The sequence below is a fragment of the Gopherus evgoodei genome, chromosome 7, assembly GCF_007399415.2.
Source record: "Gopherus evgoodei ecotype Sinaloan lineage chromosome 7, rGopEvg1_v1.p, whole genome shotgun sequence".
Lineage (NCBI taxonomy): Eukaryota > Metazoa > Chordata > Testudines > Testudinidae > Gopherus > Gopherus evgoodei.
In genome coordinates this window covers 80297191-80308661 of record NC_044328.1, presented here as the reverse complement: position 1 = coordinate 80308661, position 11471 = coordinate 80297191, and the positions used below count along the sequence as shown (strand labels likewise).

The following is an 11471-nucleotide window of genomic DNA, read 5'->3' as shown; positions in this document are numbered from 1 at the left end:
TCGGGGGGGGAGGGGGTAACTTGTGCGTCAGTCCGGGCTGTGTGTGTGTGTGTCTGGGGTGTGTGTGTGTGTGTGTCCGGGGATGACAACCCGGTTAGCTGGGCACTCGGAACTCCCGGGCTCTCGCTCACACCCCGCGCTGCCGCAGGACTCCGGCCAAACTGCGGGTGGACCCGCTGGCAAGAGCCCGCCCGCCGTGCCGGCCCCAGGGCGGGAGCGGGCAGGTCCCTCCTCCAGCTCAACTCGCCCCGCCCCGGAGCTACCCGACCAGGTGAGCGGAGCGACCCGGCCAAGCTGGCCCGGCCCGGCGTCGCGTGGAACGGCCGGTGGCTGCGGTGGGTTCTGGCGGGGGTCTCCCGGGCGGCGGGGGAGGAGGACGTGCTATCTCTAGGGTGGGCGGCGGGGGTTGTCTGGGCCAGGGGGTGTCTTGGCCAGCAGGAGCCAGGCAGAGGGTGTGTCTAGGGCAGCAGGGCCTGGCAGGGGGTGACTCTGGAATAGGGGGTGAATACCCATTTTATATCCACTGGTGCCAGGTTTCCGTGTTCCCAGGGCAGATCTCGGGGGGGGGGGGCGTGCAGAGAGGGGCCCAGGCTGGCGTTGGGGTCCCTGCCCGGGGGAAAGAGCAGGGGCAGGCAGACGCTCTGAGGCCATTGGATTGCCTCTCAGCGGGTGCACATATGCTGGTCCCAGGGACAGATCTCTGCCTGTGCCTGGCACGGTTTTCTAGGGTCAGTTTCTAACCGTTGGGAGCGTGTTAATGAGATTCAATGGGGGTACTCAGGACAGAGTGCCACCTGGCATGGGGGAACTGGGCATCTGATCTGATGGGGAGTGGGGCGCAGGGCCCATTGCCTGCAGAATGAGGCGTGGGGCACAGGACCTGCCACTACCAGGTCACTGCTTCAAATCTGCCCTGGTCAGTCATAACCATTCCTGTCTCATGGTTTTTGTGGCATAGGAAGGGCATCTCCACTTACCATGCTTCCTGCCTCAATAGAAATCCTACTGTTCTCCTGGCTTCTCGGTGTCTTTCCCCACTTTCATACCCCTGCCCCCGGTGAGCATGCCCAACAGGTGGGCAGGTGTGGGGTAAAGGGAGCGGCTGGCTCTCCTTATCCATATTCCCCCTGTCTCTGCCTTCCTCTGGCATGTTGTGACTGGAGCAGAGGAAGTGTGAGGCAGTGCAGGCGAGTTTCTGGAATCACTGCAGTAATCTAGGTGTGTGGATGGAGCTAGCAGCCCAGCCCCAGATGAAGGAGAGGAGGAAGTTCCCCACTCCAAAGCTGCCTTGTTTAAAAAGCAATTTTTCCTTATCTGGAAACTGAAGTGTGTAATTAAACTAATCTGGAGGTGCTGCCATGCCCCCTGGGGATACTCACAAGGAGAAGGGTGGCTTGTTTGGTTTAGCGTATGTTGCTTGGGAAAAGGTGTAAACTAACTCAGAAAAATGGTCTTTTATAGCGGAATAAGGTTTGTCCATGGCGGAGGGTGGATGGGTGGTGGTGGTGGTGGTGGGGCTATACTGGTGTAATTATAGTGGTATAATTGGTAAAACTTTCCCATGTAGACAAGGCCTAAGTAAGTGCCTATGCAACAGTGACAATTTAGCTACATAACCAGCCAGTTGCGGATGCACATGGAATCATAGAATATCAGGGTTGGAAGGGACCTCAGGAGGTCATCTAGTCCAACCCTCTGCTGGAAGCAGGTCTGACACCAACTAAATCATCCCAGCCAGGGCTTTGTCAAGCATGACCTTAAAAACCTCTAAGGAAGGAGATTCCACCACCTCCCTAGGTAACCCATTCCAGTGCTTCACCACCCTCCTAGTGAAAAAGTTTTTCCTAATATCCAACCTAAACCTCCCCCATTGCAACTTGAGACCGTTACTCCTTGTTCTGTCATCAGGTACCACTGTGCACTTATGAAGGTTAGGAAAATGTGCCCCTGAGGCTGTATCCTTGTATAATAATAAACCAAACAGAAGCCAAATTCTGTCAATTTCCCTTAATCCAGGGACCCAGCACATGAAATAACAGTGAAACTCACCTCCAGGGGGGAGGGATAGCTCAGTGGTTTGAGCATTGGCCTGCTAAACCAAGGGTTGTGAGTTCAGCCCTTGAAGGGGCCACTTAGGGATCTGGGGTAAAAATCAGTACTTGGTCCAGCTAGTGAAGGCAGGGGGCTGGACTCAATGATTTTTTAAGGTCCCTTCCAGTTCTAGGAGATGGGTATATCTCCAATTATAAAATTTTTTGCCAGCAGATCGAGGGATGTGATCATTCCCCTCTATTCGACATTGGTGAGGCCTCATCTGGAGTACTGTGTCCAGTTTTGGGCCCCACACTACAGGAAGAATATGGAAAAATTGGAAAGAGTCCAGCGGAGGGCAACAAAAATGATTAGGGGACTGGAGCACATGATTTATGAGGTGAGGCTGAGGGAATTGGGATTATTTAGTCTGCGGAAGAGAAGGATGAGGGGGGATATGATAGCTGCGTTCAACTAGCTGAAAGGGGGTTCCAAAGAGGATGTATCTAGACTGTTCTCAGTGGTACCCAATGACAGAACAAGGAGTAATGGTCTCAAGTTGCAGCTGGGGGAAGTTTAGGTTGGATATTAGGAAAAACTATTTCATTAGGAGGGTGGTGAAGCACTGGAATAGGTTACCTAGGGAGGTGGTGGGATCTCCTTCCTTAGAGGTTTTTAAGATCAGGCTCGACAAAGCCCTGGCTGGGATGATTTAGTTGGGAATTGGTCCTGCTTTGAGCAGGGGGTTGGGCTAGATGAATTCCTGAGGTCCCTTCCAACCCTGATATTCTATGATTCTATCGAGGCAGGTGTTCTATAAAGCTGGAACAAACTTGGGCTCACTATGCATGGAGATGATTTGGGGCCAGGAGTTTTGCCTCTTGATTGGTTTTTGCTCTTTAGGGAAGTGAGCGCAGTCCTGAGGCCTCCCTTGTTAGCAGACAGCCTGACTGGGGCCCTATTCTGCACTTCGGTGCTCTTTTCAACCTTCCTGACAAAGGCTCCTGCCCAGATGGTTTTGGAAATAGTGGGAGGCGGACCATCAATAAGGCCCCTCATTCCCATCCTAGCTAGATGCAGGCTGAGATGGTAGCCAGGCTCACCTTTGATGCTCAGTCCCTGGATCTGCAGCAGGTGCCTGAGTGAGCAAGAGGAATCTTTGCTCTCTCCCCTCCCCCAGCCCTTCCTGTCTCCATCTCATGGCAACGCAGAGACCAGATGGAGGAGGGGCTGCCTGGTGCTACCTCTTCCAAATAGCTCGGGCTGCCCATGAAAGATGAGGGGAGTCTGGGAGAAAGAAGTATCGTCTACTTGCAGATCCCAACTGGAGTGGGCCCTAGAGCTATGCAGCCACCAGTCTAGGGATCCAAACGTTATAGGTGGTTAAAACCTAGTCAGGCTTCTTTGTTCTGTTCAACAACCAATGTGCCTCAGCCCCAGTGTGTATCCAGGGCAGTGCACGCAGGGTGTATTGGCTTGCCTGGTTTGGGTGAACCCTCACTGAGGTTACCAGATACTTGACTGCAAGTATCTGGCTGACACGGCAGTGCAGTGTCAGGGCAGCATGCTTCATGACCCATCAATACAAATCCACTTCTTTCCTCCAGTGAATAAGATGGACCAGTGCTTTTCTGGGTCTGTCCAGCTGGGAGGTGCTGTGGACATGCTGGAGAGATCCAGCCAGCATGGGGGGCCTGATCCTCTCTGCACTCTGGGGGGAGACCCGGTGCCTGCTCTGGGGAATGGGGAGAAGGTGTGCTTCCAGTGGGTACTCAAGTGGGGCATGACACCTCTTCAATGCTGTGACTAACATACTCTCTCCTGCTGGTATTTTAGCTGTAGTGGGCTGGTAGCTCACACTTGATGGATCCCAGACCCGCTCAGAGCTGAGGCGCTCAGGTGACCTTTGAAGTCAAGGATCTTGGAGCAGCGTTTCCTCCCCTAGCATGGGGCTTTCATTCCTGGTTTGCCTCTCCCTGGGGTTCATGCTCACTGGAGTTTCTTTCAGCACTTGGCAGTGCCCGCGGATTCCCTATAGTGCTACCAGGGACTTCACTATCAAGTATGATCTGCCCAGCTTCACAGCGGATGGCCCCATCCAGAACATTGTCACCTACAAGGATCCAAGCGGAGCAGCTGCCCTCTTTGTGGCAGTGCGGAACAAGATCTATGTGGTGAGCCCGGCACTGGCAAACTCATCAGTCATCGTGACTGGCCCCGTGGGCAGTGCTCAATGCGAGATCTGTGCCCAGTGCCAGGAGCCAGGAGACAGCCGGAAGCCTGAAGACACAGATAACGTGGTTCTGGTGATGGATCCATCTGAGCCATGGCTATACAGCTGTGGCACTTCCCAGCACGGCCGGTGCTTCCAACACGAATTGGAAATCCAAGACAGCCTGGTGGTGGTTAGTGCCACCTACTGTTTGTATGCAGCTCAGAACAGTCCTGATGAGTGCTCAGACTGCGTGGCCAGCCCCCTGGGGACGAGGGTCCTGGTGACTGAAACCAGCCGTGTTTCTTACTTCTACATTGCCTCTACCATCAATAGCAGCATAGCTGCAAGGTACAGCCCGAAATCGGTGTCTATCCGGAGACCGAAGGCCACTTTGGATGGGTTCTGTATTTCTGATTCCCTCAGTGTGCTTCCGGAGTTCCAGGACTCCTACCCTATTGACTATGTGTATTCCTTCAGTGCCCAGGACTTTGTGTACTTCCTGACTGTCCAAAAGGAGAGCCCCAAATCTGGATCATACCACACGCGTCTGGTGCGGCTGAAAGCCAAGGAGCACAACATGGGTTGGTACCGCGAGCTGGTCCTGGATTGCCGCTTCGAGTCCAAGCGCAGACGGAGGCGGAGCTCGGATGGGGAGCACAAGCACGATGTGGCTTTCAACGTGCTGCAGGCAGCCCATGTGGCCCGGCCGGGCCCAAAGCTGGCCCAGGAAATCAGCGTCAACAACACTGACCTGGTCTTGTTTGGTGCGTTTGCTGAGAGTGAGGCGGAGAGCTCCGTGCCTCGCTCGTACTCGGCGGTGTGCGCCTTCCCCGTGCACCAGATCAACCAGGCCATTGAGGATGGAATGTCCAAGTGCTGTGGCGTTGCCCAGCGCGAGCTGCTGCGAGGGCTCAGCTTCTTCCAGGCCGTTGAGTACTGCCCCCACAACGTGAGTCCCCTGCGAATGCTACCTTCCCCCTTCCCAGGGGAGCGGGGGCATGCAGCGCTTTCTGCTCAGATCGGTTCTCTGGGGTGGGCCAGTTGGCTGAGATCAGGGCCAGCTCTAGCAATTTCGCCGCCCCAAGCGCCAGTCCCGCAGCTCAGGTGGACCTCCCGCAGGCATGCCTGCGGATGCTCCACCAGAGCCGTGGGACCAGCGGACCCTCCGCAGGCACGCCTGCAGGAGGTCCACCGGAGCTGCCTGCCGCCCTCCCGGCAACCGGCAGAGCGCTCCCCGCGGCATGCCGCCCCAAGCACGCGCTTGATGCGCTGTGGCCTGGAGCCGGCCCTGGTTGGGATAAAAGGAAAGGCGGCCCAGTTGCCCCCAGTCCTCTTATTCCACATTGAACCTCAGCTATTGAGGCTTTAAGTTTGGTTAGCGTCTTCCTGTTCCTCACCCTTACCTGTGCTAGCCAGGCCTTTGTGCTTCCTGGTCGGAGGGTGTTGAGATGACCTTTAGCAGTTGCAGTAGCTGAGATCCGTCCGAGGGGAGCCCTGTCCTTGCGGAGTGCCATGTGGGGTAAGAAGCTGCGCTTGTCAGCGTGGTTAGGGCCAGGGGGTCGCTGCCCCAGCTGCAGCTCCAGGCTCTTTGCAGTTCGCGTATTGCTGACCTTGCTCCGAGCAGAGCCGGGTTGTGTCTCATGTCACCCTGAGGGTGGGACTAGCGGGGCTAGTTCACGATCAGTTATAGTGGCCTTGTTTTCTGTTCCCCAAACCCTAAAAGCTTCTCTTCCAGCTGCCCCTCCCCGCAGCCAGTGAGGTTTGGTTTAATTGCTTTTCTACCTCATGAATTATATATAAGCCCCGATGACACACATTTAAGAGCAGCCTCATTACTGCTTGGCAGCACGTGAGTTGATCCAAGTGCCCTGCTCTGTCTTCTGTTTCCGTTCCTTCAAGAGGGTGTGGCCCATTGGGTTAGCAAATAGCACTTCCCCTGCTCAAAGTGCTGTACAAGTATGAATGGAGCATCACAAAGTCCTGAGGAAACATTTGCTTCCCCTGTGTTTGCCAGATGGGGAAAGTGAGGCAGAGGGAGGGGACAGGGCAGGTCCAAAGTCCTGCAGAAAAACTGTGCCAGACCCAGCGTGAGAACTTGGGCCTTCCTGACTCCCAGCCCTGTGATCTGCACTTGAGCCTGTGTTTTCTGAGTGATGGGATACAGACAGACACGGTCATTGGCAGCAAGGGAGGGAGAGAGAGGAAAAAAGGGCTATGCCAACTTGTTGCTACTCACTGGCACTTTGAACTTCGGCTAGACTCCAAACCTGTGATCTCAGGATTGTAGAAAATGACCATCCACAAAAATTCCCCTGGGCAGCAAGCACTGCTGTGGGGAAAGCTAATCCTGTGCCACACAGCTGTGTTAGTGGGTGTTACCATGCTCCTGGCCACACACTGATATAGCTATGGGGCGTCTTACAGTGCCTGGCACTGTGGGGTTGCCCTTTGGCCGTGCCGCAACAGGCATGAATAATAACAGTGATAACGTGGCTAGCAATCTCTGCATAAAGTGGAAGTCTGGTCTGATTTGGCCTTTTCCTATTCTTACTAATCGGCTGCTGTTTGCCATCCTGCCCACTCCTGGCATTGTCTGGCTGTTTACTTTTTCTCTTTTCTCTCAGCTTTGTGTTCTTCCTGGAGCAGAACAAGTTGGTGCCCCCTTCCCTGGGGCCCCCAGCTCTAGGAATTTGGGAACATGCTGCTTGTTTTGTTTGCAGAGTGCTGCAGGGAGGTGTTTACAACCTGACTTCTGTGGCATCCCATGGCTCAGAGCCTTGGCAGTGCTCATCCAAGGTGGCCAGACCCTCTGTGTGGATACGTTCCTGGGCAGCGTCACGCGAGATGAGGAGCAGGCTCACCTAGGGGAGGTGGGGGGCCAGGGTCCCAGTTCCTGGGCAATTTGCAGTTTAACATTGGGCTGTGTCATGCTGGCAAATGGCAGGAGAGCCTGGCACCTTGCAGCGAGGGGGTTTGGAAGCATGGGAAGTTTCTGGTGTGAAATGGGCCCATAGGCTAGTTAGGAACTGATAGTGCGGGCTGTGCAGACTGGCCGACTTAGTTTGCACAAGCAAAACAAACAGCGCTTTGGCAGCTGAAGGAGTGTTGCTGCCTCTGGAATCCGAAGGCTGCCTGCTCCGCTGGATTGTGCAATAATCCTGACTCATTTCCCCTCTCTGTCGCTACATGATTTCTGGCTGCGGGCGGATTTCTACAACGGCTGGAAGGGGTGCTGGCTGAGCTATCCACCTAGGAAAGCCCCTCACTCCGGCACACAGGAAGCCCATGCATGCTTGGCGGTTAGGAAGAGTAAAGGGCGAGGGCTCGGTAGCAGCTCTGTTTCTGGATCCCAGTCTTGTCCTTCCATCCTGTGGGAGCTCGGTTGTGTCCTGAGCCTGTGTCAAGCCCTCGAGGCAGGTCTAGGGAAGTAGCGTCTGTCACTTCTGAACATGGACTTAGCTACCATTTGAAGCCAGGCGCTGTGCTGAGGAGCAGTGGCTGCGGGGGAGGGGGCAGGGCACCGCAAAGGCCGGGTTTATCTCTCACATTCAAACCCAACCCGATCCACTCCCAAATAATGGGATGGGACATGCTGGGAGAGACTCGGGCCTGGGCTTGGGGAGCGGGCACAGCATGGCCTGGCTCTAGGCTTGCTCTGTCAGGCTGGGCGGGATGAGTTCTCCACCTGCAGTGGGGAGCCAGCCAAAGGGTGTTACAGGCGTTCCTTGGGAACATGCCACCCCAAGGCATGCAGATGGCCAGTTCTGTCCTTGACCTGTGATGGGACCCTCCTTCCAGTTCCAGCAACTTTGCCTGCTCCCCTCCCCCTCCCCCTCGGCCTTGGATCTAGATGGCGCTGCCTCAGTGGACATCACCTGCTGTAAAGAGGAGGTTGGTGCCTGTCAGCACTGTGTTATTTGAACGAGGAGTCAGTCTGGGCACCTGGGCTCTGGCCAGATAGGCTCAACTGTGTGTCCTTTGCACTGGCAGCTTGGCCAGAGAGCTGCATGTCCAGGGGTCTGGGGGAACAGCCCCATCCTGTGGCTATGGAGGACCGGGGTGGGACGTGTTGTCTCTCCTCTATGCTCAAACCCAGCAGAGCCCTGGTGGGAGTGCTATTCCCTGGGGCGCGAGGTAAGGGCTTGTTCGTAGCACAGCGCTGTGGGGGGGTGCCTATGGCGCTGTCCCCCATGTTACCCACCAAATATCCAGGGCACCTCACCTATATCCTATGGAGGGCTCAAGGTGTGACCCAATCAATTTAGGCGCCCCCACCCTTTCCCTTCTGAGGGCTCAGGGTGTAAGGCATTTATCCTTACCCGTGGGGCTCAGGAAGAAACCTCATCAATTTAAGTACCCGCCCTTTCTCTCGAGGCTCAGGGCCTTGTGGGTCTGCGGGACTTTTTCCCAGTGAGAGAGCCTTACACAGCTGTGCTCAAACATCTATTTATTAGCAACACACAGAGAATACGTATACCAAGCAAATCTCTTATGCTCAACACTCCCAATATACAGACAAAATTCACCCGATGGCCAGTCAGGATCATCTCATCTGGGAGTTCTGGTGATGTGTCTGCATGTCACAGTTGTGCAGAGGAGTCAGAGTTCCAGCGGCTTGATGTTAAATTCCTGTCTGGAGATGATTCCCAAAGAGCATTATTTTTTGTTACATTATATAGGTAAAACAAGCTACCTCCTTTAAGTCAGTACCTCTAGGTAACAAAATTTAACCAACCGTGCACTGGCACCTCTGTTTTTTCCTCCCTGTTCAACTCTTTATATTTTATCTCTCATGCCCAAATTGTAACTTATGATCTTCTGTGTTTGTGCAGATGGTTAGCATAAATTCACTGGTCAGAGCTTATCGTAGCTATTTTACCAATTCTTGGTGTCTGTTTCCTCCCTAAACTTCCCAGTGCCTGGGTGTCTCTACTTTACAACCCTTGGTGTTATAACTCGTTCGGGGCATTCCTGAGGTGGGGTCACCTTAGCAGCAGTGGAGTACTTTTCCCCCTTAATTTTAGTGGTGACATCCCTGAGTTTCACCGAAGGCTGAGTTCAATCTCAGGCCTACACCCAGCTCTCCTACCCACTTTCTCCTGAGAGTGCCACCCCAGATGGAATAGTGACTCCAGCCCTTGGGCTGATCTTTGGACCCCCAGCACTCTCTGAGATCCAACCATGCTTCAATGGGCTGCCTGGGTCTCAAACCCAACCCAAGCTCTGTCCCAGGTCGTGGAGTGGGCAGGGCACCATCAGCGTCACTGTGTCTCTGACCTTGGTTGGAGTAGCAGGGGGTCTGCAGGTCAGGACTGAGCAGCACTGAGCATAGGAGGCAGGAGGAGCACCGAGCGCATGTCATCAGCTCATCAGCATCTTAATCCCTAAATCTCCCTCTCTCTGTTCGGAAACAAGCAGATGACTGAAGAGAGGCAGCGAATTGGTGGGGGGGGGCCCAAGTGCCTGTCAAAGAGCTGGGCTGTGTGGAGGGGCTGATGACCAAGGCAAGCCCAGAGCAAGGGGAAAAGCAAGCACCCCAGAGTAGGACACTCAGTTCTCCCCAGTGGCTCCAGCAGGGTCAGTTCCCAGCTGGCCCCTTGCTGCGTTTCTGGCTTGGCCTGGATTTTCACATTCCCCAGCTGGGTTCTTCAGTTCAGCTTCTGCTAAGGCCTGAGGGGAAAAATGATTCCCTAGTGGGGGTGCAAGGAGGGGTCCAGGCCTGTGACTCAGAGAGAGAAGCTGTCTCCTGTCCAGTGCAGGATGAACAGGAATTGCTAGGGCTCTGCCAGTCATGCCCATGGAGCAGGGCTGGTGCAAGGATGTTTCACGCCCTAGGCGAATCTTCCACCTTGCGCCCTCCCCCGTCCCTGAGCCTCCACCCTGAGGCGTCCCCCTCGTGGCAGCTTCCCTGGTGTCCTCCGCCCTGAGGTACCCCCCCCAGCCCCAGCTCACCCCTGCTCTGTCTCCACCCCGAGCACTGCTTCACTTCTCCCATCTCCCAGGCTTGTGGCGCCAATCAGCTTAGGTGCTGCAAGCCTGGGAGACAGGAGAAGTGAAGCAGCCACGGCGTGCTCGGGGAGGAGGCAGGGCAGGGGTGAGCTGGGGCAGGGAGTTCCCCAGCTCCCTCCGCCTAAATGCCGGCGGTGACCGGGGCGGCCAAAGATCTGGCCGCCGCGGTTGCTGCCGAAAAAAATGCCACCTCCCCAAATCCTAGTGTCCTAGGCGACCGCCTAGGTCGCACCGGCCACGCCAAGACTCCCTGGCTGCTGGCCGTGGGGGAAGGTAACGTGCTGGTGTGCGGCCAGGTTTCAGCAGATGGCACACATGTATAGGACGGGGAGGGAGCAGTGCGCGTGGCCGCTCCCTACCCATGCAATCCCTCTCTGGCCTGGCTGCACTTGCACTTCTTGTCGGTACCGCCTGGCATTGAAATGCTCTGTTGCTGCAGCACTGGGGGCATCGGCACGGTCCTTGCAGACTGGTGGCAGTATCCTAAGCTGCTCAGACAGCGAGCTGGGGGGTACGAAAACCCAGAATTGAGCCAGTAACCGAGCTCCAGAGAGCAGCGACAGAGCAGGCATGGAGGGAGGCTGGATGCCTGTGACTCACCTGCTGCAGATGCAGACAGGGTGTGTAACCTGCTGCATGTTTTCTGTCTCCGATTAGCTCTCACCTCTGCACCTGGGAACTGCCCCATCTGGATGTTCTTATGGTGGGCCTCTCAGCAGGTGCACCGGGCACATTTGGCACAGTTTGTCGCGGGGGATTTGTAACCTCATGTTTGGTGCATTGGCCTTGTTAAGTCAGGGGCAACAGTTCTAGGTCTGGGGCTCTCCTAGCTGTAGGCTGAGTGCACACGGGTACGAGAGGTTCTTCTGATTTAGGGTTTCACTTGCGGCTGCTAATTGCCCTGTATTCTGACCCTTCTCTGGATCCTCAGAGAGCTCGTTTTTCAACAGAACTTGGTGTCCTGGAGATGGGGTTCAAATACCCTGGTGTCCTGGCCACTGCAAGGCCAAACCTCTGCTGGGTGCAGCATAACCACATTCTGCAATCAGGGTCTCAGAGACCTTCTTGTGCCTGGGGTCTTGGGCAGCAGGGGAATTGGGGCTGCAGAGAGGTCTGGGGAGGGGAGCAGCCGCAGGTGGCCCTGGAGACTGTGTTTGTAGGTACAGAAATATGAGGGGAATTAGTGCCAGCTTTTCTAGGGAGATACAGCCAGGGA

At 55.4% G+C, this 11471-nt stretch overlaps 1 protein-coding gene across 6 annotated transcripts in view; it reads left to right on the top strand.

The window, feature by feature from the left end:
* The first annotated feature begins 286 nt into the window (after positions 1 to 286).
* Positions 287 to 11471, top strand: part of MST1R (macrophage stimulating 1 receptor) — a 61944-nt gene continuing 50759 nt past the window's right edge. For 5 of the 6 annotated variants that reach the window (XM_030570447.1, XM_030570445.1, XM_030570449.1 and 2 more), the window contains exons 1-2: positions 287 to 335; positions 3868 to 5195. In XM_030570447.1, the coding sequence (XP_030426307.1) occupies positions 3978 to 5195 (1218 nt within the window). In that variant the 5' untranslated portion in view covers positions 287 to 335; positions 3868 to 3977. Of the gene's footprint in view, positions 336 to 2417; positions 2432 to 3867; positions 5196 to 11471 lie in introns of those variants that run through there. The other variant, XM_030570446.1, reaches the window with a different exon arrangement.